The following is a 25,954-nucleotide window of genomic DNA, read 5'->3' as shown; positions in this document are numbered from 1 at the left end:
GGCGGCGGCGGTCCTTGAGGGGTGCGGCGGAGGAGGCGATTTGCGCAGGGGGCGGCTGCATCGGCTGCGTTGACGGCAATGTCGTGGTCTTCTGGTGGTTCGAGTGCTCCGAGCTTCCGTCGAGCCACCGGAAGGAGAGGGGAGGAATCTAGGTCGCCAGTGCCGTACCGCGAGGCCCCGATGGCGTACGAGCCAGCGAGGCTCTGCTGGTGCAACCCCCGTCGGAAGGCGCCTAGGTGGATCTCCTGGAGCCGTCAGAATCCAGGCAGGAGATACTACGCCTGTGTTGATGCGATGGTGAGCTTCAAGTTGCTGTTTTTTTGTTCTGTTCATTTGTCCCCCCCCCCCTCATTGATTTCTGTTGGTGCAATTGAACAGCATGGTGGTTGTGGATTCGTGGAATGGCATGATGACCCACTTCCCAAGTTTTGGAGTGATTTGATTGGTGATTTGCGAGATGAAGTGCGTAGGCTGAGAGGTCAAGGAAGTGGTGCTGTGATTGAAGATCCCACTGCAGTTGTGGCTCTCCCTGAAGCTGAAACAGGAGGAATGGGAATGGCTATGGCTCTGCAAGATCAATTGAAGCAGAAAAATTCAGAGATAGATGCACTGAAGGGCAAATATCAGACTGTTGTCATGCTGTTTGTTGTATTTGTGGTGGGTTTAGTTGCAGGGAAGATGCTACTGTAATAAGATGTGCAAGTGTGGTTTCATCAGTTGTATTTGTATGCAATGTAGCAATGCTTTAGGGTTTAGAATGAACTGGAAGTTGTATGCATTTAGCACTGTTTGGAATCAATGAAAGTGGAAGTGCAAGTTGTGTTATGCCATCATTTTGTACCTCTCTGAAATGCATATATGTTTGCAATCTTTGCTGGCAGTAAAGTGAAAAATGATGCAGTTAGTAATATATTACAGTACAGTGGAACATTATGTTGTTTGTAACATAATGCATTGTCAGGATGGCATTTAGAAACAATGATAGCAAGTAATAAGAAGGAAATGCCACTGATGAAAGATCATTCAGATCAACTTAATTTCACATAGACTAGGTTTGAAATAAGTCACACTCCCACACAAATATATGACCTCTAGTTTGAGCCATGAACAAAAGATAAGTTTGCAAAATTACATCAGAAATGTTTTGAAACATTGCAACTTCAACAAAAGAACTAGATGCAGCCCTTTTCAACTATAACTAGTAGTTTCCACTGCAAGTGAAATATCTGAAGCTTGGCACTGATGATGCAGGCCTTCTTCCCCTCTTAGCTCCAGATCCTGTCCTTGTGGAAGTAGATGATCCAGCTTCAGCAGTTGCAGTTCTCTTTCTTGGAGGCTTGAACCTGTTGGTCCCAGTAGAAGGACCTGTTGGTACTGAACTTGTTGTTGGTGGAGCAGATGCAGAGGCAGAGGCAGATGTTTGCTGCAAATTAAGGATAAATATGCAATAAGTTCCAACACAAGAGTAATAAGCAGGATAAATATGCAATAGATAAGTACATGACAACAACAAATACCTCAGTTGGGTTCTTTTTCTTGCTAGTTCTAGCAAGATGAGCATTTTTTTTCTTGCCTCTCTCTGGATTCTGCTTACATCCTGATTTGTTGTGTCCAGGGTTACCACACAAGGAGCATTTGATAATTGTGCCATGCTTGCTCATTTTCTTCCCCTTAGGTTCCTCAGTTTCCTCTCTTCTCCTATCATTGTTTTTAGGCCTTCCTTTTTTCTTCTCTTTTCCTGGCAACCTAACATATTCAGGAGGCACTGGCCTAGGATTGGGTGACACTGGCCACATCTCTTCACCCTCCACAGGCTGCAAGCAATGCTCATAGATTTTGTTGAACACTTCAACAAAGTAGCCTGAAGCCTGAGGTTCAGAAGCACAAGCTGATGCAGGTTGACTTGGATCCAAAACCTGTGAAAAAACACCTTCCATGCCTGCCATTTCATCCACATCTACTACTCTGCTTCTTCTCTGCTTCAAGGGGCTGCAAATTCTTTCAGTGATTACACCAGTTTCATCAGGTATGAGCACATCAGTGTCAGACTCTGCAGGTTCAACAGCATTTACTGGCACTGGTTCTTCTGCAGTTATAAGTGCATCTGGTTCTTCAGCAGTTAAAACTGCATCTAGTTCATCATCATCACTCTGTTCCATGAGTTCATCCTCAAAATCACTCCCACTACTGCTGCTGTCATTGCTATCTTCCTCTCCATGATACTCCACATACACATCAGCAACTCCTCCAACACAAATGTAGTCAGACATCTTCACACACGAACTGTCATCATGAAGGAACACCAAACCATTGATAAGCTCTTTTCCAGGAAGCAGAAAATAGAACTTCATCGATTCCATCAACTGAGTATGATCTTTTAAATAGCCTTTCACTTCCTGCAGTGACAGTTTATCCCTCTCAATCTCTGACATTGCTTGATCTCCCCCAACATAGTCCAAATTTGGACCAATGTGGATGAACTTCCCTCCAATATGAAACCGAACGTTCAAAATCTCACTTGGGTCCATGATTTCACTGAAAAAACATACACCGCGATCAAAATAAAGCATAACAATCTATTCCTAAATCAATCTATTCACAAAAAATCAATCTTTTTCTGTCACCCAAATCGTCCCCAATTTTGCCCCAAATTTGCCGCTCAAACCCTAACCCTAATGCCGCAACTACTCCAACCTATGAATAATAAGGGAGGAGGGCATCCAGAACATTACCTGCTCCTTCGATGCGCCGTCGCGCCGTCACGATCGTCGCAGAGGTGGCGATCAACCGCCGGTCGCCATTGCCGTCGCCAGAGAAGGATGAATGCAGAGGGACGCGGAGAGAACGAAGCGAAATGACGGGCCGAACTGGGCCGGCCCACTAATATCGCCTCAGGCGCGCGCCGAACGACCCATCCCGGCCACCCCATTGCCACGTCGGCAATCCCCGTTTGGGAAACGACACTAAGGTTAGATTTGGACCGGGATTAGTTAGTTTGGGGGCCGAACGACAGGGATTTCGACTTCAAGGTTTGATTCGCCGGACGTCTACGAATTCAAGGTTTAAAATGAACTTTTTCCGATCTCCACGTCGCGGGGGAGCTCCACCGTGTGGCGGCCCGGCGGCATGCGGGCCGTCGTCACGTCATGGGTGGCTGACCGGTACGATGTCGCGGCCCGGCGAATCTCGGTGGCATAGCATAGCAGGGGCATGGAAACATCTGCACCTGCACGCGCCGGGCCACCGGGTGGGTGTGGGTAGCATAGCATAGCATGCATGCATCCTCTCGTTCCGTAATAAAAGCGGCGGCACACGCGTCACGGGGGCGTGCAATGAATCCAGACCACCGGCGCTCCCTGCTCCGATCCTAGAAATAAATAATCAACCGCGAATTAATCACAACTCACACTCTCGCAAGATGATGGGACCGAGACAGTATGTGGTATGCATGATTTTACCCTGTTCCAATTTTATTTTAATAAAAGAAATTAGTAGTACGTATCATCATCTTGCTTATCAGTACTCATGCGCCCGCTGCGTGTTGCTGCTGTGGCAACGTTGTTTCAACAGTGCGGCTAATTGTGATTATTTGCTCATCAGCATCCAGGGCATTACGCGTGCAATAATCACGCCGTTTATCCGGCGTCATTACTGCCACTTATTCACAGTTCACTCCGATCGAGCGGCAGCCCCCGTCCCCGTGAGCCACGAGCCTCCGCACGTACTCCTACGTAGCCACCCTGGGTATAGTCCTCACCATTTCCATAGCTGTATAGCAGGCGTACGTGTACACATACTGCAGCAATGGCGCGCTTACGTACGTACATCTCGTCCCCGCGTAGCACGCACGGACGCTTGGTGTACAAACGACCGCGACAGGCCACCTACGAAAAAGATGGCAGGAGCGTCTGACAGGGTGAGGCCCGCTCTGCATCCCTTCGCACTTTTTCTCTAACGCCGTCAGGGGCAGCGATGATTGCCGTCGTCCGTCCATCGGCCCTACCCGCTAGTCACGAAGCCTAGTCCTACGTGACGTGACTACGTCCTTCTAAACTGAATTAGCGATACGATCGCCCAATATCCATACCGGGGAGAAGAGCACGCCAGCTCGCTCGCGTCCAAGCGGAACCCGGCCGGCCGGGCGACCGAGTGGAGTGTGATCAGCTGGCTGATGGGATCTTGGCTCGGAAATTAGCCCGCGTCGTGGCACATATAATACGGCGATCGATTTGGCGCTGCATGCGTGGGTGCAATGATAGAGGGGGGGCGTCAGCGTCCAGCTTTTCGGAGGCGCCACTGCTCGGTAGGTGTCGCTGGTCGCGCCCGCAGAGGGGCAGCTCGCTAGCTAGCTAGCTAGGGTGGCCTCACGCACGCACGCAGGGAGGCGCCCGCTGGGCGTGGGCTGCACGCGGCGGGGCCGGAGCCGGGCACATGCCGCTGCTCCTCCGCTTTTCAGCGGCAACCGGAATATTGGCCAGCCAACCAGCCCACCGCACCGTACAGCATATGGACAGTATAGAATTACCCGAGAAACACTTGCAGTGTGTGCGTGTGTGTACTCGCCCAGGGCCATGATCACCACCACTGTTTTCAATATGCCCGCGGGCTCCAAGGTTTTAACTTTACGATGGTACTGTACTCTGATCCTCATGATCCTTTAATACGTTTCTGGGGAGTACTGCACCGGTGTGGGTGTGAATCAGGTGATGCCGAATCGGCCTGTTTCGCTTTTCTGAAAGTCTGGAATGGAAATCAGGATATTTTACCGATGGTCCTTTAATAGATGGGATCGAGCATTTGGGTTTTATAGTCGTAAAGCAAAGTTGTTAGGGTGTCTGAGGTCTGATCCTGACGGGGGAGTTCGTTTCATCTGTGTCTGTCTGGTGCGATGCGATGCGACGGCAGCAGCGGGTTCACGAATAGAATAGCTCCCCACCTAAAAGCGGCCTCCAAATACACATCGCTTTCCGCTTATCCACGGCGGCCGGCACCCGGTCGTCGGTAGGCACGCACCCATCGTCCGTCCGTTCCTCCATTCGTACTCCACACCGCGACGCGCGCGGCCGCGGTGCACGGCCGGCGCGCTTCACTCGCGGTCGCACCCGAGTGCGGCCGAGGCCTGGCGCCGTGGCCTGCCAGCCGAGCCACGTCTATTGCGTCGGCCCGCGGCGATGCCAACTTCACTACTTCTCTGGGCCGGAGCAACACAGGCCATTGGCCCATGACTATTCTTAAGTTTTGAAGGCTACACAAGAAAATACTGTGATTCAGGTCGAGAAAATACTAGTGTACTAAATACCCCTAAATTGTCTAAATAAACAACCCTAAAAGAACTAGTCTCTACTTCTCTACTACTAACTAGTATAATGTTCGTGCGTTGCCACGGGCTTTTGAAATATTTCGCTGGAATTACGTAAACATAATGCATGTTAAATTTCATATATAAACAAAGATAGCATGGGCACAATCGAGTAATAATTTAAATCCACTTCACTTGCAACGTAAATCGATAACAAAAAGTCAATTTGGCCATGCATACATATAAAACGATGATCTACCTAAAAATCGGTTACAAATTAAGATCTATTTAATGCGCTTAAGAAATTCTCGCACAATATCAGAAATGTTGTATTTATCTTCATTGACACGATATTTGAGCAAGTATAATAAAAACGTCTTCCTCAACTCGTACCCATCATGCACAAGCAATATATGCAATTAGCATGAATTCTTCATGTTGAAGGTCTTAATATGTGTAACAGGGAATACTCACTGTACAAATCAGAAACTAATTCTTTACCATTCCACCAGATCATAACGAAAAAATAGCCAAAAAAAATTCTGCAATTTGCTAAATTAATATTATCTTGAATATATAGTGATAATGCAAATAAAATGTATTAGTATAGTCATGATGCATGTTAGTTCCAAGGGAGTGCCTTTGCGATTAACTAACAAGAAATTTATGTTTTAGTTGAACTCGCTTGTCGCTGGTCTTCCTCCAATTTTTTGTGTTCTCTCTTCACTCATCGATCCAACCACTTCCACTACACCCCACTTGAGAGCATCGACATCCTGACACCCCAAACCGTCCCTATACGCACGGTCGAATGGACCGGTCACTAACAGCTATGATGTCTGAACCTCCGCCTAGTTGTTAGTGCAATGTGCGTATGCTTCGGAGATAGCAATTTCGAAGGCAACATGCATGTGCTTTCACCTCTGAAAGAGCTATAGAATATGCCGACTTACCTATGTGCACTTCCTAAATCAGGTGAAAAAATTTTATTTCTATCGGCAATATAAAAAACTTAATATTAGGTCAAATTGAATAATACAGCAGAATTGCCATTTCAAACTTTTCATCCATCACTGAATACAAAATGAAGGGACAATGTCCACTAACCATGCAAATATGTTGACCATGGGATATTTAGGCTGGCATATATGGGAAACCAAAACTACAAAATGACTCGGTATGTTAGGGATAGATAAAAAATACTGTAAAAGGGATAAAAACAAATCCGCAGCAACTCACGACCCTATGAACTCGTATTCTCAGGGAGCAAGCGAGTGAAGCCGCCACGGCTAGCTAGCACCGAGGGACAAGGGTGACAACTGCCTCCCCATCCAGTGCCTAGTGATTCTGCCGGCGCCACTTTCATCATGAGCCCACCAATACCACTCGTGTGTTGTAGAGAAACTATGAATTGAAATTATCATCGAAAGCAAGAAAATGAAAATGTTCCTCTCCTCTCCCCTCCCTCATGTGAAATACCCAATTCATGGTTGCCTCACTACATTCAACGTAGCTCGGATGTGCAATATTCTCCTCCAACGCTTAACAAATTCATCATAGCTCACAACTGGACGGGCCTTGCGGGTTGAAGAAAAAAATCCAAACCTAAACAAAAACAACAAATTGAGGACAACTTACAAGGTAAAAGCGAGGAAGCACACACCTACATGCTCAAACAGAATAGAAGATGCAACTACACTATATAATTTGGGAAATGCTTACCATCACCCAGCGGATCGCAGTGGCCACGTCCGCCACCTTCCCTGTGTGACACGTGTCCAATTGAGGGCGAGCATACCATCCTTCATCGAACACGCTTCTGCAACAAGTGCTATGTTTCTGAAACAGACGCGGTGTTGCAATGGACTATGACGGTTTATGTTTTGCAACAAAATCTCTGTTGCAGAAATTTTTCTGCAACAAGACCTTAGTTGCAAAAATTGCAAAACAAACTCAGGTAAAAAAGAAAAAATTGCGATAAAACAGCTGCTGCAACAAGACTCGTGTTGCGAAAATAAAATAATTTTGCAACAAAGTCTGTGTTGCAATGGTGAAGACGCATTCAGCCGCTCCATGCAACACATCATTTTGGCTAGCGACCCGGCTGATCTATTAAAAAGATCAGCCGGCGGACGCGTAGCACGCCCCATATAATTCACTCATTAAAGGAGGCATCACTCACTGTTCAAGTCTTAGATGTAATTTAGATCGGACAATAATAATGCAACTTGCACATTGAATTTATGGAAATTGAGACAAAACAATATGCACTAAGAAGTTTTGAAAATTCAATATGGGTCATACTACTATATAGTCATATTATCTGCATCATCGGTCCTCATAGGGATTTGCCATCAAAGGATATAATGAGCCGTATTGATATAGGGTGGCGCTTTATGTACAGTGTTTCTGACATGGAACAGCCATCATTTATTGATGGACCCATCATGCTGGTACTTTATGGTCTCGTTGTTTATCACTTTTCATAGACCGGCTTACACACGTTCTTGGTCCGGCTCCCAGGCATACCATGGAAGCCAGGGCAGGCGGGACTGGGATCCAGTGACTGCATTCACAGCAACATGCGCCCAGTTCAGCCATCCAAACATTGGCGCAAGTGAAAACAACCCCCACTTTTCTTTTTGACATGAAAACTGCCCAACACTTGACGCTCAGGCATTCAGCGCAACAGAACATAAAGGAGAGACTCGGCCATTAGACATACAAACAACAATTTGTGTTCGAGTCATTAAAGAGTACAAACAACATTTATATATTCAGTACTACCGAATTTGATACATTAAAATTCAGACTTAGCAGTCCTTAACACATCAAAAAATAGCAGTCCTGTATGTTGTACCAAATCATCAATATTTAGGCCCCGTTCGGCAATGCGCCGGCTCGTTGAAATCCGTGGATCTGCGAAGCATCGTTTCGCCCGCTTCAAGACTTTTCACTGCAGCTCCGTCCGCTCCCGGAGCGGAGCAGTGGAGCGGATGGACACCGAACGGGGCCTTACACTCAGAAAACCCATTCATCACAAGAAATTTCAGAAGCACTTAGTTAGAATTCAGTACCACTTGTCATTGACATATCAGAAGCACTTAATTAAAATTCAGTACCACTTGTCATTGAAATTCAGAAGCACTAAAAATTCATATTCTGGCCAAGTGCTACTATTGATCTCGTTGCTAAACAATACAAGAAGATAAGTACGGATGTGAAAAAAGGAAAGCATTGGAACCTCTCTAACTTGGAATGCATGCTGCCATCAGTACATATACATGATTGGGCTTTATGTGGAAACATGAGCAGAGAAGATACTTCAGTTATTTGAAATCGATGCGAGTCAAGGATATTTTTTAAAGTAGGATATGCCAAATAAATGAAAGGATGCTGCAGATATGCACTTTTATTAAGACTAAGACAAGCTGTCAGGCAGTACATTTAGAGCGTCGACCCTGCCCTGCCCGCCGGCATGGTTCGCCATCGCAGGCATCACTTTCTCGTCCAGCTCGCACTCACCGGCTGCCTCTCCCGCGACCCGCTACACAACTACGGGGCTCCTGCTTCCATGAAAACGCAATATAATTTATATTCACCAAGAAGCAACAGAAGTAAGATCACTACATTAAATCCTAGTATGATGAACCATTTATGCCGAGATACATACGGAGCAACACATAGGTTAAAGTTAAATCTAGCAATATAGTACACTTGGCACCGGGTAAACCACAGATTAAACAATGTGGTAGATAGTTGTTTACCTGAATGCTGACAGAAGTATACCAAGTAACAAAGCTAGTTACTGGCAAAGCTCAATGCCTCCAAACCAAAGTTTAACTCCTAATACGAAATGTCTCTGAATCAAGCTAGTTGTGGCCAAACTTTGGAACCTGAAAAGATGGAGTGGAAAACAAAATTAGGAAATGCAAGAGAAAGAAAGTAACATAGGATAAAATTACCTCATTGCTCCAAACATATATAGTACTGCTAAGAAATCTCCTTATTAGTTCTTTTTATAGAATTAGCCCATTGATGAGATAAAGATACTAAATATAGTTATTTCTTACAACAATCTCTGGAAGATTAGTATTACACCAAATGTTGCCAAGAAACATATACACCAGGAGAAATGGTTTTGTTTTAGAGAACTAACCGAACAAAGAGACTTCAACTAATAAAGTAGCACATAATCCGTGATGTAATCCATAGCCACACACTTATGCCACCTTGGCTCTACCCTATTAGTGAAATAAAAGATGACATATTTTTTAACTTAATTATTATCACATCAACAAAGAAAAAAAACAAAAGTAATTTACTACTCCCTCCTTCCCAAAATAAGAGTCGCTGAAACTCATCATGCAACGGAGGGAGTACTATAGTTTAGCACGTTTCTCTTTCACAAGTATAGCAGTTGAATAATGCGCAGCAATCTGAAATCCTTCACTTACAAAGAAAGAGGGAAGACATAATACAGGCTTGTTAGCTCACCCATACACAGATGAGTCAGTGATGAAGTGGATTGCCAAAAAGAACATACAGGGAATAATCATATCCATGTGTGGCATACTCAGCTCCACCCTTTCTCATCACTATCTCTGGTCACTATATTTGCTAGCACCACACCAAAAGTATGAAATTCCTCACGTTGAATACCTATAAACAAAAGGAGAAATAGGAGGTTATGTCAGCGACCAATCGAAATCATCGAAACTTCAGCACATCAGTACAATGTGTTGTAGATATTTGATTAATGGATGCAATCAACTTACGCATATTTCTTCATCTTCGGATTCAGGGGTGCAGGTCCTGGATGGATTCTGTGGTGCGCCTCTATGGTCAATGCAAGCTGCGGGGAACGAAAAGTTGAGATGTGATATCTTCAGAGCAAGAACTACAGTTACAGGTTCAGATTTGCTTCAAATCATTTAGGCGCAACCAAGAATACCGAGATTAAATGTTCGCTTGTAGCCCTTGATGAATCTCAGGATCTTCTCATTGAAATCGAAGCCGGGGTTCCAGATCAGGGACCCATACCCGAAGACCCGCACCACCATCTTGTTGTTTGTTCTCCCTGCAGACAACAACAAACTAAGCGCACAAGAAGCCATTCCCCTTCCTCGAACAATAATGTCAACATCACCCCCAAACCAAAAGCCCCAAAACAGTTCAACAAAATCCCCTCAAAAAGGTACGGGTAGGGGTAGGTGGATTCGGTTACCTAGCACACCAGAAAGAATGCCGCTGGTGGGTCGGCGGCGCGTGGGGAGGAGCATGATGGGGATTTGGCTCCTCTTACCTCACCCGCGTCTCCTCTCCTCCGCCTGCAGTCTTCTCTCGTCGGATGGATATATAGCGGTTTCTGGTCGGAGAGGGGGGAGAAGAAGACAGTGGCCTTCTCTCATCTCCTCCGCCATGGTCTCCTCTCCCCGGTTCACGCCCACGCCCATCGGCTCCCTTGCGGCGCTCGTCCTTGCTGCCCGCGCCGCAGCCGCGACCACGCCCTGCCAAGATGATACAACAATAAGAAGCCAGGGGGTGAATCATTATCCTTTAGCATGGACACCATGATGTTTCAGCGTCTTGTCATTGCATTGAACAGGAAAGAACCTTCTTAGCAAAGGTGCATCACTATTACCTTCGGCGGAGCGAATATTGCCACTGAACAACACTCATGGTGCAAGATAGAAATATTATTAAACGGTAAGCTAGTTCAAGTGATCATGAATAGCAAGGGAAACGGCGTGTTTTATCACTGATATTATATAGTTGAAATCTCAGTGCACATCACATATATATTTTCTAGCAATACCAAGCTTGATCTCAAATAGAACATATCCACATTACCCTCGGGATAACTGAACAACAATACCTGACTGTGGGTCACCCAGTTGAATCCATCCATCTTGGCACCAAAATTGAAAGTTCCAGGTGGCTCCAGCTTGCCAAATAAAAACTGAATGATTATGATTTATGCACCTAGGTGATATCCCTCTGCAGATCATGATCGTTATACTGTACCTGTTGCCAACTTTGCTAGCCACATCATAGAAATTAACACCTAAAGGGTTGAAGCACAAAATATTCAGTACTTACTATGAGTAAAGGAAAATCATAAGAAATTATATCTATGGACTTGCAAAGACAATCAAGAGCAACGGCTGATGTGAAAGCTTACACTGGGTGTATATACGACTCATCTTTTTCCACCAAATTGTCAGTGATAGCACAAACATTTGTAATTTGGAACTAACTGGACAGAAAAATAGGATGCGAATTTATGTCCTCTTGCATGAAACATATTGTTACAGTTGCAAAAATCATGTCATGGAATAGAAACTACCATTAATCATATTAGTGCAAGAGGCCACAAACATGCTACCTAGATACACCCTTTGGATCACCCTGGTAGCAGCCAAGCCCTCTGCCGTTCCGCCAGAAGGAGATGAGATTCTTATATCTTTTATGCTTCTGAAAAAAAACATAAAAGGCCGACAGATCAAACCATCATATATATGACCATTTCAGTTTCAATAATTTATTGATTCTCTTAAAATTAAATGATGTCTCGTCATCTTGTGTTTGCTTAAATATATAATTAATAGCCAGGGATTAGAGGCCGGATGTATAAAAAAATTAAAGCTTGGCTCTTGCACAGTCATTACCAGTTGCATGGGCAGAAGTGAACAGAAAGCTAGATAAGCAGGATGCCGCTTTGCAAGCTTACTCGTGCATCAATGAACCGTTGAAGAAATGAAATCTATCCACATACCCAGGTCGCAAGCTTACTCGTGCATCAATGAACCGTTGAAGAAGTGAAATCTATCCACATACCTAGGTCGCAAGCTTACTCCTGCATCAATGAACCGTTGAAGAAGTGAAAACTATCCACATACCCAGGTCGCTTTGCAAGCTTACTCGTGCATCAATAAACCGTTGAAGAAATGAAATATATACACATACCAAGGTCTATGACAGGAGCCTAGAGAGGCCATCTAGTACTGTCACCAAGGGGAGATCACTTCTTGTCGAGATTGATTGAGCCTCTTCTCGAGCTCCTGGGTCCCGATGTGTCCTGTCTTCCTCAATCTCACTGCACCATTCCTCTCCCCTTGCGGCATCCTCTCTGCTGCATAAATCATATATTGCATTTGCAACAATATAAATGCCATTCTCAGTACTCCACAGCTTACAGTAGTAAAATATCTAGCTGATTCTCTACTGTTCATTTACTTGAGAACTGCTGACAGAATTGAATACTGGAGAGTAGCTAAAATCGAAAGAAGAGAAGGAACAAGGATGTACACGCCTGCTGGAAAGTACCTAAAACTGAAAGAAGAAAAGGAGCAAGGATGTACGCACATGTTAGGCTCCCTCTTCCCCAAGCTCGCACCTGCACCTTCTTCTCTCTACCTCTCCTCCTCCCTGAATCTTCCTCTTTCTCTCTTTTCTAACAGGGAAAACTAAAGCCCCGCCATGGCTTGGAGCTCTCCCTGCCAGCCATGGAGACCCGCCTCTACCTGCAAGGAATTCACGCTGCCACACCAGATCACTCCGTCTCACGCGCCCGTCCGCCGTCGCTCAGGTCCGGGGAGCTCCTGCCTAGGTCGCTGGATCCCTCGATCCGGCCTTCATCATCGTCACCGACGACCCCCGCCTGGATACCTCGCTCGGTGAGCCCCGCCTCGTCGCCCGCCTTCAGATCAACCAGATCCGTGGAGAAGGCCGGGGTGTGCTCCTCCATGGAACCGACAACATCGGTTGTGGCCACGGCCAGATCCGTGGAGAACGACGACGGGAGGTCGGGGAGGAAGAAGAACGGTGACGGTGGAGGTCTCCCTTTGTCGATCTAGGAGGAGATCGATGGAGGTTGAGGGTTGGCGGCAGCGATGGAGAGGAGGGCGTCGGTGGTGGCCATGGCCGAATCACAGAGGAGGGGCGGCGATGGTGATGTCTTGTGGAGGAGGATGGAGAGGGCAACAGCGTCGTCGTGAGGTGGAGAGCCAGATCGGGGATTGGGGTGCGGCAGCGGGTGTGGCTGGAGGCGAGGAGACGAGGGGTAGCTAGGAGGCTGGAGGCGGGGAGGGACGAAGCCACGTTCGTGCGGGCAAGCGTATCGAGCGCATCGAGGGCACGAGGGATCGATCCCAGGGACGAAAAAAACGGAGGTGGGAGGATGACGAAAATAAACCAGCGAAAATAAACCGTCTCGGCTGAGCGGGAGGTGGGAGGAAGTACCAAAGAAGTATCAAAAAAGACCGGATGAGGTGGGACGAAAATAAAATCCGGAACGTGACCTACCAACTGAGACATTAGGAGTAGAGATAAACAATCAAACATTATCTTTTCTACGCGCACCCAAGCAAACGTTTATGGACACATTAACACCACAGGATTAAGCCCAAATGACTCAATCTAACAGGCATCATTAATCTAATCGCGATCTGATGTACGCTTAACAATTTACCTAGGCTGGTCGTACTCCACCAGGCTGAAAACCACCGCGTTCGCAACCCTGCCATATATCGCGCGACCAGAAAATAAAGGAATAAATTGATTCACGTGATTTGTGGCCTACATGCAGCGGCGTTATCATGGATTGGTTCGGTCTGCTTAAGTATTAATGACGAATTAAAAGGGATGATTACGTACCACGCAAAAAAAGAGAGGAAAGATTGGATGGAGAGAAGATATAATGAATGCATGGGGCACATACTAGGAAAGAGCGAGGCGGATGCATGTGATTAAGGGTTGATTAATTACGCGGACGGTTTGTATTCCCGGATTATCTGAGGATCACGAACAGACTAATAAACTTGACTGGAGAGTGCTAAAATTACGGGCCTGCTATTCACGTTACGTTGTGCAAAAATCACGGATCTACTGTTCACGTCACTATTCGAGGAAAATGACTCCTCTAAGCGCACAAGCGATAGGGTTTCACCGCCGCCGCTGTCCCTTGTGCTGCTCCGCCCGCTGCATCTCCTCCCCGCGCGACTCTCTGGCCCGAGCAATCCTACATCTACGGGCATTTTTGCACGGAAGAAGACCTACAGGCAGAGCTGGCCTCACCTAATTTGGGGGAAGGAGGCCCCACCCTGCAAATCAGGGTGGGAGGGGTGAATTAGGAGGCAGCACGTCCGTCCGTAGGACTCTGGGCATAGATTGAGTCCGTAAGTGGAGCATTTTCGCTCTGGCCCTCCAGGCCTTCAAGTCTACCTTTCTCTGCCCTTGCTCGCTGTCTCCTATCCTAGGTCACGGTTCTCCTCCGATGTATCGATGTCGTTGGCTGTCGATTCTGCCGTTCCGTTCCTGCTGTTTGTGGGTAGGTGCTCCTCCCCTAGCTGGCGGGCGGCCTCCGTCGTCAATCGTCTGTTAGTGCTGGTGATCAGCTGCATGCATCCAACGGAGAAGGGACGGGGCAACCATTCATGTTTTGGAACACGCGTAGCAATAATCCACCCCAAAACCAGTCGAATACGAATGCAACCTCTAGGTACATTTTTTCTGTCTCTCTCTAATATTTTTCTCTCTTACACAGTGACATATTTGCACCATCGGTCCTTTCTTGCTGCTAATCTTCTTTCCGAGGCGAGCGGCCATGCAGTACGAGACTCAGTTGAACGATGACCATTGTCCAGAAGCGTTTGATTTTTTTTTGTACATTTGGTGACTGGATACAAATTTGATATTATTACCAAACTCATTTCATTGTTTGCTTGCAGTTTACATATTGGATTTGCCATGCAAAACATTCTATCTAGGCAATATTTTTTTTTTGCGGGAATAGGCAACATCATTTTGTTCAATATGTACGTGAGTGTTTTCTACCGTTTTCCACTTCCCTATATGAAATATGTTGCATACATCATCCCTAGCAGGCTTAGGCAGAGAGCAACGTACATCTCTACTGTGATTTTTGTATTACCTTGTTCTTTTGGGCACCATCAATAAAGAGTACAGCAGCCCAAGAATATTAGCGTTTTTTAAAACGTAGGTATCAGCTCATTGACCGCATCTTAATGTAATTTTTTTGCGGGGAGCATCTTAATTTATTTTGTACCTCCTCTTTCACTGCTATCGAATATTTAGATTGTCATTAACTAATGCCCATACCATCTTAAGCTATGAGCAGACTCACCCAGGTGATTATTTCCTATCTGCTCTTGCCAACATTATCTATACTTTTGAAAAATCTAAGTTATATTTTCTCTCATGCAGTAAGTTTTGACTTGTTGAAGATAGAAGGTATAGCAGCTCTAAGCCTGATGTAGTATTGGCGTCTAATGGGGCATTAACAAGCTGTGTGTAAAAACTAATTTGCTTTATTGCTGTCGGCTCTGAGAGGGAGGAGCATCAGGTTGTGAACATTTTTATCTTCAAAACTTTTTTTTTGTTAGTCAGCTGTTTCCATAAAGAATTAGTCAACGTTGTTTCTCATGCATCAACTTATTTTAGTGGAGCTGAGCATTATGAAGATTTGTAAAGGCTTTGGGGTTGCTAATCTGAACAACCATTATGATAAATGGAAGTATGTTCATTCATGTTTTTTTTAGGAAACATGTCATCATATAAAAGATCTACAATAAGCATCACTGCCCAGCGTCTGGATATAACTCTGTTATATCTGCTTGGGTTTGTCCATACTAATTAATTAGACTAGCCCCTTTAGTCCATGTATTTGTATCATTCAGTGCAGCCAAGTTTATTTAGCAAATGAGTGCGACTGGGTTAATGAAGGCGGCCGAAGAAGCACATCCACCTTACACCTCGGCTCTGGCTGTCTTGGCTATCTTGTGAATTATGGGTTTGTATCTTTGTAAGACTTCTTTCTATGTTGCTTTTCTTGGTTTGATTTTTGTGGTGTCCATCCTGCATGGTATCAGATGTAGCTAGGAAAAATAAATGTCGCTCCATGCTTGGAAACGCTGGCGTCAAGAAGCTCAATTAGGATATAAAAAAACATGCAATCAGTCGTGCGTTGCACGTGCATGCTTACTAGTGTAGTTAAATGTTGTAGATTTTATTCATGAGTAGAGCCTCTAAAGTGTAGAGGCACGTAATCTTGCTACATATATCCTGTAGATTGGCTGTCGTGTGGGATGCGGAGTTTCTCAGCCCGAGCTCAAATGAGCTCTCGTGAACAGTAAAAAGAAAAAACAATTCAAAAAATCTGATTTTTTTGTGTGACAAAAACTGACAAAAGTTATAAGAACTTGCAGAGATTTGTCATGAAATCACATTTGTGAAAGTCATGGCAAAAAAACAAAATCAATAGTCTGAAAATGCTATTTTCGAAAGCATTTTGGAACATTGATTTTTTTTTTGCCACAACTTCCACAAATGTGGTTTCATGATGAAATTTTGCAAGATCTTAGAACTTTTGTCAATGGGTTGAGAAGGTTACTTTCCTGTGTGGCTTTTTTCACCCATTGTTGTTGGCATTCCAGTCGCCTTGACTATTAAATAAAGGGCATTGATTCAAAAAAAGCATGTATTTACATTTTACGATTAGCATCATTTATATTCCCAAAAAAAGATTAGCACCATTTCTTACATGCCCACTTCTATTCTTCTTGTGCACCAACCATCACTACCATCATTTGATTATGATGCGCTCACCAGAATATCACTGCAACTCTTTATTTTTCTCTCCTTTTGCACTCTTCTCACACGCCTTGTGCTCACCGCCCACCCCTCTCGTCTGTTCTCTTTGACGAGCTCATGGAACGTTACAATTCCAGTCGTGAAAAAGGTATCCAGAGCATCATACCGCGTCGTATAAGGGGCCACTGCCTTCAACATACACATAATCCCACACCATCAACAACAACAAAGGCAATGGTAAACCAACCCGTGGTTGGATGGCTAGGAAGACTGTGGTATCCCCATCCCATCAGGGTTCAAGTTCTAGACTTGATGTTGGTGTTCGCATTTTTTTGGATTTATTGCAGGCCTTCCGGTGATGTGCGTTCAATGGAAGGAGACGCTCCCGTCGAAACGAAGGCGTATGTGGCGACTTCATCAATCTCAAGATGATAGTCTGATGGAGAGGTGCTCATAGGGGTAGGATGTGCATGATTGCATTCATTGGGATGAGTATATGCGTGTATGCATGAGCGTCTGCATCTGTACTGTGTTAAAAAAAGGCAATAGAGGCAGCCCAAATATATTTTTTCATGGTAAAACCAAAGTTGGAAGTTGTTACCGTTGGGGTTGGAAGCTGATTTCTTCCATTTGAAATTTAATTTGTCAAATATTGTTACGACTTTGGTCAAAAGTTAGTGTTGATCTAGTAGAAAGCATTTAAATCTTTTGGTTGAAAGTTTGGCATATTCAAAGCTTCAACTAATCTGTGAACTTCGAAGATTTCCATTTGTTTGGTTGCATGTGGAAAGGGTAGAAGAAGAAAAGGAGGGAAAGAGGGGAGCGAGGCTTGTTCCAACGAGAGCAAAAGGGAAGAGAGCCGGCGATGGTGATTAGGGGCGCCCTCCTTCCACGGCACCACCTTGGTTGCTGCACCAGCACCAGAGTTCCAAGTTTCTCTTCAGATACCAACACCATAGTCCAGGCTTGCAGTACCCAGGAAAGGGGTTCAAGTTCTAGACTTGATGTTGGTGTTCGCATTTTTTTGGATTTATTGCAGGCCTTCCGGTGATGTGCGTTCAATGGAAGGAGACGCTCCCGTCGAAACGAAGGCGTATGTGGCGACTTCATCAATCTCAAGATGTCAGTCTGATGGAGAGGTGCTCATAGGGGTAGGATGTGCATGATTGCATTCATTGGGATGAGTATATGCGTGTATGCATGAGCGTCTGCATCTGTACTGTGTTAAAAAAAGGCAATAGAGGCAGCCCAAATATATTTTTTCATGGTAAAACCAAAGTTGGAAGTTGTTACCGTTGGGGTTGGAAGCTGATTTCTTCCATTTGAAATTTAATTTGTCAAATATTGTTACGACTTTGGTCAAAAGTTAGTGTTGATCTAGTAGAAAGCATTTAAATCTTTTGGTTGAAAGTTTGGCATATTCTTCCATTTGTTTGGTTGCATGTGGAAAGGGTAGAAGAAGAAAAGGAGGGAAAGAGGGGAGCGAGGCTTGTTCCAACGAGAGCAAAAGGGAAGAGAGCCGGCGATGGTGATTAGGGGCGCCCTCCTTCCACGGCACCACCTTGGTTGCTGCACCAGCACCAGAGTTCCAAGTTTCTCTTCATATACCAACACCATAGTCCAGGCTTGCAGTACCCAGGAAAGTGCTAAACCAGATCAGAATTATCCATCATCGCAAGTGAGTGAGAGAGGTGCTTCAATTTTTAGTTACCCTTTGCAAAGGCTACCTAGCTATACAAGAATCATCATTGCGCCATCGCGTGGTGGTTATAGATTCAGCTACACAAATGGCTGACTGGTTCAACTCAACGCAAACCCCGAATTTCACCGCATTCGTCAGCTGTTATTCCTAAGCACAAAAACAGTGGAAAAGAAGAAGAAAATTGAAATGGCATAGCCGTTTTCAGTCTTCTAAGTACATGCCGGAGTTATCCTCCGGTGGATGCAGTTATGCTTGATTTTGCCGTGAGCCCGGGAATCATAATGTTCCCAGCAGTGGTGGTCTTCGAGTCAACGATGTCGTGTTATGGACAAACGCAGCCAAGATGAAACATGTCATGCAAGTTCCTGATTCAGACGACAAGCCCCCTTCGCTATGTACACGTGCCTTGCGTGCAGCTTCTGTGATGGAAAAAATGGTCATGCTTTTCCCCTCACTTTATTCCTGTTGCCAATGTAATAACACCAGGCAGTCATCAGATGCAAAGTCATAGTACAATATTTGACTCAAAGTCATAGTACAATATTATCAGATCAAGAAGCAGATGCAATGGAAAATAGAAACCATAACAGTTGAAGGGTACCGCACTCCTCCCTACCCAATTTATTCGCTTATTACAGCGCTGTGAGTTTGCACAATACAACTACAGGTAGTGGTCGTATGAACATAAAAAAAATCATTTCAAAACCTTCGGATTAGCATGCATTTCCTATACTGACTAGATTCCTGAAAATATTTCCCAATTAAAATATAGCCAAATATTCTATCCACACCAGCTAGTGATTGGTTTGCCAGCAACACATGTTATGAGGTATCAGGTTCAGCAAAACACTTAAGTGTCTGTTATAGCAGCATGCTGGGTATCAGGTTCAGCAGAATACTCAAGTGTTTCTTTCAGGTTAGTAAAGCGACAAGAAGAACTAAAACAGTTAGATAAACGAATTAGTACTTGAAATCCGAATACAAAAAACTACTTGAAGTGTATAGGTTGTGGTATAATTTTATTGACGCTTCGGTAAATGTCTAACCCACAATTACAAGATCTCCATACAGAGAAAGAACAAAAACAGAGTATTTGAGTAGGTTAGACAAAATTAGGTAACAAGTATCCATTGATTTATGAAACCACATACCTCTCCTGAACCACGATTTTCGGACCACTTGCCGAATGTGACGCTCATGTTTCTCTAACAGTTCATCAACCTTGTGGGACTGGGACAATAAAGGGCCTGAATATTCAACCCTTTCTCCTCCTTGATAGTGGTCATCCTGAAGTTTCAAATAGCACACATTACTTGCATCTTCCTTAATATGAAAGAAACAGAAACTATCAAATAAATCAATGCCTCACCTTCATGCTATTTTTCGATGAGAGAGCATCCCCAAGATATATTGCATTCGAAAAATTCTGAGAGTGGTAAGTGCCGCGAGAATCAAATGAATCTGGACGCTCTAACTGTGACCACTTCTTCAGAACTGCACGCTTTGCGACCTCCTGAGGCTCTTGGACCTTGGAGTTGACACGTGCTACATGCACGTCTCTGCTATGTTGTTCCTCCAATCCAATGTTCTCTTTAGCTTGTGGCTTGTTGTCCCAATCTACGTCAGTGAATTCGCCTCTTGAACTAGATCTGTTCCGTGATCTGGTAAAAGAACGACCCTCCGGTTTTTTGGCCCATGCAAAGCCACTGGATGACGAAACAATCAAGGGCCCGGAGAAAGGGATTTCCTCCCGTGAATCATTCTTAGCATGACGAGCCCTTTCTTTAACTTGGGCCCTGGGAACCAGTTGTGTGTCTGTGAATAGCCTAGCATCACCATTAACCTTTGTATGAACCTGCATTGCACCATCCTTGGTTACCTTTGGTTTGGTTTTGGACTCCTGAAGATAAAAAGGACATAAGAGCTTTAACGAGTGGTGTCATCATCAAAAGAATAGAGCAACTGCTGATATTAGTGAATGCATCCTGTCATGTATAAAAAAAGAATACCTCTTTGTTTTCGGTTTGCCTGTTGACTGCACTTTGTTCTCTTGCTGCTCTGTTTAGCCTTGATGACTTCTTTGATGCTTCTGGCCCATGCCCTCTGCTACTGGCCTTTCTTCTGAAAAGTAACAAAAAGGAAATAGGATTGTTAGTTGTTATAGATTCTGGCAGTGTTCGAATTTTTTTGTTCGACTTCCGGAAAGAAAAATGTTGTAGTGCTGGATGGTCCTTTGATACTTATGAAGCATACCCTTTAGAAGCAATAATAGAGTACTTGACTTAAGAGATAAATAAGTTTTAACTTATTTTCTGGAACAAATGATTCCAAATTTAAACAAAGCCCACCTGTGTAACTCTTCTCGTAACTTCGCATCCATCTCCTTGTTGGGTGCATACTGAGGCAAGCTTATAGGTTCGCATGCATAAGGTTTTGTCTTGAAAAACTGTTCCAGCAAAAGAAAACACAAGATATTAAATTAATAATAAGGTGTTCTTTTACTAGTTTGATTCGACAAGCCAGTCTAACAAATTTTACAACAGATATAAATAAGATTAATTCGCAACAAGGATACTAGAAATCAAAGTACTACAGTACACAAGTTATATGCAAAAGATTAATGCATTGTAAACAAAATGGCAGTATAACTGCATGGGAAGGAAGTCAAATTCGGACATGATGCCACTGGACAAACATGCAATCATCATCCCGTTCCAGCATTGGGTATCTGCTGTCAGGAAACTGTGGATGCATGGACACCAGCACTATTAAGTGATGAAAAAGAATACTTTCCTCAGACTACACCTAAGCATTTCATAGCCATGATAACACCATTCTACATATATGGAAGATGCAAGCTATAGTCACACCAAAAATAATAGTAAACATTGTTGCATGAACAATCAGTGAAAAATCAACATATGCGATCACAATTAAATATTCACAATGATCCAGAAATAATGTTAGAACTGCTGCTTCTTAACTGTATGAGCAAAAAAATAATATCCCATATTGACGCATACAGAGAAGGAAAACATAGGTTAGAATTAGTGGTGAACTCGATGTAGCACAAACTGGCAGGTGCAATTAAAAAATTCAATACATACTATGGTTTCCAATCGTTCATCATTATACATACAAATATGTGATATCGCATGATGGGATCTTACCTCGGATGTAAGGGCACATGATGCAGTACCACGCTTGTATGGCTCCACCGACAGAAGAGTTTCTAGTAAACTGAATGCATGTTCCGGCACCTCTTTAAAAACATCTCGAAGGGTACTTAGATAAGGACAGTGAGGTTTAAATATTGTTGCATGAGGCAACCTTGACTTCTTCCAATAGTCATCAGCGGGGGAGCCACATAACTTAAAGATCTTATGCAATTGTTCTACCTGAAACATGAAAGAGATTTTACGCCATTGACACATAGAACACAATACCTTGAGAGTCAGCAAGCTATAATGGGGACAGGTTGGAACATGTAATGTCTGGGATAACTATGTTATAGAGGGCATAACTAAAGCAGAAAACTAGATGTGGTAACAGTGAAAGCTCATTGACATCACAACCACAATTATTCATATTATAGCATTTAATAACATCAGCAGTACGACAATGTACATATCAATTTCCCACCATATTACTGATGTAAATTAGTCAAAAAGCCTACATTTACTTTTTTATCTTAGTACTTAATTACTCAATACTCAGCATGACCATGTTGATGTAAATTAGTCAAAAAGCCTACATTTACTTTTTTATCTTAGTACTTAATTACTCAATACTCAGCATGACCATGTTGCTCGAATAAGGCTTTGACAGATCCCCAAAGAGCCCACACCTGGTAAACTAGACAATTCATACATACAAGTATAGGAGAACAAGGAACCTCAGATATCAACCTATCCTTAGGACTGAGGATATAAACAATGAGCTGTACTGGTTAGTGCAAGCAAACTAAATTACCTCAGTTCTTCCCTGTAAGATAGGTCTTCCACGAAAGAACTCGGCAAATACGCACCCAACACTCCACAAATCAACAGCTGAATCATAGTGAGTTGACCCTAGCAATAGTTCAGGTGGTCGGTACCACAGTGTAACAACCCGGCTGGTCAGAGGATGGTTTTTACTTGGGTCAAAGTAATTAGCAAGCCCAAAATCAGCAATTTTTAGAACTCCTTCGTTATTCACGAGGAGATTAGCACCCTTGATGTCACGGTGAACAATGCGGCGTGAATGACAATGCTCAAGTGCTGACAGTAACTGGTTCATGTAGCACTTAACCTGCAATAAGACTCAAGGAAAATGCCAGGTCAACACAGTGTAATGTCGAAGTTGTACGGAAGGGGGGTACAAATACACTTCCTTCAAAATGGACAAACCTGTGCTTCAGTGAACTTGATGTCAGGGGAGGAACAAAGTCCAGCAAGATCGTGCTCCATGTATTCAAACACTAGATAAAGGCTGCATGATAACCGAGAAGTAATCAAGCCTTCCAGTTTCATGACATTTGGATGATCGAGCCTTCTCAGTATTTGTATCTCCCTTGCCATGAATCTGACACTCTCTGGCTCGAAATTGTCGAATCGCACCTTCTTCAGTGCGACAATCTTTCCAGTATCAAGATCCCGCGCCCTAAATACACTGCTGTATGTGCCTTGCCCAACCTGCGCAGATGTGTGTAATTGGAGAAATAAAGCGCCGGTTAGAAACTGTACATCACAACAACAACAAAACCACAAAAAGACAATTTCATCATGTAACCCACAGCTTCATCCTGCTTGCTGCAAATATACACTAGCACCAAATTAGCAGTCAGTGGCTGCCCTGTTACCAGCTTGACAATGACCCCATAGACTAAATGGTAGAAACTAGAAAGTGTAATTTCCCACCAGCAAAAGACAACTAAAACTTGTCATAGCTGACAGTAGGAGACACCAAATCCCCCGTGTTACCTCCCTTCTGATCATTATCACCACAACACAATCCTAGTACTAGTTTATTCTTCATGTCTTAATACATCACCCAGCAAAGCAGTACAGTACTATACTAACTGTAACACATAATATAAGATTCCATAAAGATGCCTACCAATCCATCCACAAATAGCAAATCCAATAGCCGTTTACCTTCTAAGAATTCCCATGCATGAATAAAACTTGCAACGGAAAATGACCTATTAAACTGAATCTGGCAGGAGAGCTGAAGCGAAAGCTGCACAGTACCTTCTCAAGCTTCTCAAAGGAGTCGGCTTTGAGAGGGATCCAGCCTTGGATGGCCTCCCCGGCAACGGCGCTAAGCCAGGACGGCCACCCGGCGGCCACCTGCTCCCCCTCAAGGCTCCTCCGGAGGTTCCGCAGCCGGAAGCTCCGGGACGCGGCCGCCACGGCGACCACAGCCTTCCCCGGCTCCTCCTCGTCGTCCTTCTTTTCCACCAACCTCGCCGCCGCCGCTGCAGCAGCCGAGCTGCGCAGGGAAGAGGCGGAGACGGCAGCGGGCTCCGGCGCGCGGTCACGGAACACGCCGGACGAGTCGACCGCCGGAGTGACAGAGACGACGGCCTTCTTGGACGCGACGCAGCCCATCTCGGCGGCGCACTAGCAGGGCACCACCAAACACGTCAAACCATACACGGCGAGCTCGCCGGCGGGTCAAGTTGGCGCGCTCCTCCCTCCCTCCGCTTTGAGGCTCCTCACGGCCGCATTGGATGGATAGAGGGGAACAGGAAGAATCAAGAGGAAACCGACTGAAGGCTCGGCCGAAAGGCGTGGTGGTCACGGGGCAAGCACGGCAGGTGTCAAGAACAAGTCGGGATTGACCTGGGGAGTAATAAATGGCGCTCGCCACCAGCAAACAGAAAGGAGACGAGACCCTGACGTCGCCCACCAGCTCCGCCGATTAGGACAGATCGGGACAGCAGCCAGCCGCGGAACCGTAATCGGCAGGGAAGGAGGGAGGGAGGGTTTTGGGCGGCAGAGCACGGGACAACCGTTGCCGCGACGGGGGAAAGAAAGAAAAGCTACGGCGACCTTTTCCGCGAACTCAGTGGGCGGGCGGGCGGGCGGGCGACGGATCAAGAAACCGCCGGAACAACCGATTTTCAGAGCAGCACGGCCGCCAGAACCGCGGTACAGCCGGCAACCTTCCGCCGCCGCGTCGCCGGAGTAACGAACAGATCAAGAAACGCCACGGAATTTATTTGGGGTGGGGGTGGGGGAGCAGGCAGAGGAAAGGAAAGCTCCCCTGGATGAGTGGCGCGGAGGACGGGGTAGTGGGGGCGGGTTCGCAGGTGGGAACGGGGGCTTTAAATGGTCCTTCCTTCCAACGCGAGGATGGACCGACGTGGTGGACTGGTGGTAGACGACGACGGCGCTTTTCTCCTCTGCTTTCTCGGGGCCGTGGTCGTCGCCTTGCCTTTCCCCCTCTGCTCTGCGTGCCCCCCGCCGCGGCCTCCTGCCGCCTTTCTTCTTGTAGTTGTACCGACGACGGCCCCGCCGTACCGTGCGTGCCGGTGCGGCGTGCCGTGAGCCCGTGAGTGAGTAGCGAGCACGCCTGCGCGTCGCGTTCGGTGGCGACCGGCCCGACCCGACACGCGCTGGTCCTGGGTTGCACTGCATGTACGCAAACCCTGCAACAACAACTAGGGCTCCCAGCTTCTACTAAAAGGCTTCCATTATTCCTCGGTAGCAACCTTAAAAATGCCCCACTCCGTTAATTATGGCTATCAGCGATTCGCTAGTACAGTACATACGTACTATACTCTGGAGTGATTGCTGTCCTGGATCAAAGGACGAGCCGAACATGCGCGGCTTTCGTCCTCTTTTCCCCTCTGGTGTTTTCGCCGGAGAGCATTTCCTTCCCCGACGTGACGAGCCGGCCGGAGACCGGCGGCACGTCCGTGGTCTCCACTCCACCCCCTCGGCCCGAGCGGGCCGATTCCCTCGTCGTCGTCGTGGTGTGTGTGAAAGGGACGCGAGCTCGGCGACCCAGCTCCGCCTCCTGCCGGACACAGGTCCATGTGTGCGCCAACGAGACGGCAGACGGTTTAGTCAAAGTAACCGTGCGTGCTCGCAAAGCTGCCGGCGATTTCTGACGATCCGGTCCACGGACAATTACTGCGCTGCGAGACTTTTCCCGCTTTCGTTTTGTCCCCATGCGCTCTACGTTGACTCCGGTTCTTGCATGTTTCTGCTCTTCTACCAACCGGAGAGACATGCTTCCCCTAAAATAAATAAACGGGTCATGCTGCTGGCTCGTGGTTTGGACCTAAAGTACGCTGGCCTGTTCGGTCGGGTAGGGTTACTAGGGTATACTCGTGGTTCAATTGGTAAAAG

At 45.5% G+C, this 25,954-nt stretch overlaps 1 protein-coding gene across 1 annotated transcript; it reads right to left on the bottom strand.

The window, feature by feature from the left end:
• Positions 1-18,556: 18,556 nt before the first annotated feature.
• LOC119353931 (protein IMPAIRED IN BABA-INDUCED STERILITY 1-like) lies at positions 18,557-24,908 on the bottom strand. Its single transcript, XM_037620632.1, has 9 exons — positions 23,846-24,908; positions 23,003-23,287; positions 22,587-22,904; positions 21,785-22,012; positions 20,963-21,060; positions 20,624-20,735; positions 19,984-20,514; positions 19,766-19,901; positions 18,557-19,076 (listed from the first exon to the last, which is right to left on the bottom strand). Exons 1-9 carry the CDS (start codon positions 24,203-24,205, stop codon positions 19,066-19,068), a joined length of 2,079 nt encoding a protein of 692 aa, XP_037476529.1. The 5' UTR covers positions 24,206-24,908; the 3' UTR covers positions 18,557-19,065.
• Positions 24,909-25,954: the final 1,046 nt, after the last annotated feature.

Source organism: Triticum dicoccoides, chromosome 2A (assembly GCF_002162155.2).
Source record: "Triticum dicoccoides isolate Atlit2015 ecotype Zavitan chromosome 2A, WEW_v2.0, whole genome shotgun sequence".
Classification (NCBI taxonomy): Eukaryota; Viridiplantae; Streptophyta; class Magnoliopsida; order Poales; family Poaceae; genus Triticum; species Triticum dicoccoides.
The sequence above is the reverse complement of the archived record's forward strand: the minus strand, read 5'-3'. Positions and strand labels throughout refer to the sequence as shown.

What these genes read in the sequence shown, in the direction of transcription:
- LOC119353931 (XM_037620632.1), bottom strand. Translation starts at nt 24,205, where the DNA reads ATGGGCTGCGTCGCGTCCAAGAAGGCCGTCGTCTCTGTCACTCCGGCG. An exon ending in TCTTACAGGGAAGAACTGAG is followed by an intron (nt 22,013 to 22,586) that starts GTAATTTAGTTT and finishes TTCATGTTTCAG; the next exon opens with GTAGAACAATTGCATAAGAT. An exon ending in CATCGAAAAATAGCATGAAG is followed by an intron (nt 19,902 to 19,983) that starts GTGAGGCATTGA and finishes TTGAAACTTCAG; the next exon opens with GATGACCACTATCAAGGAGG.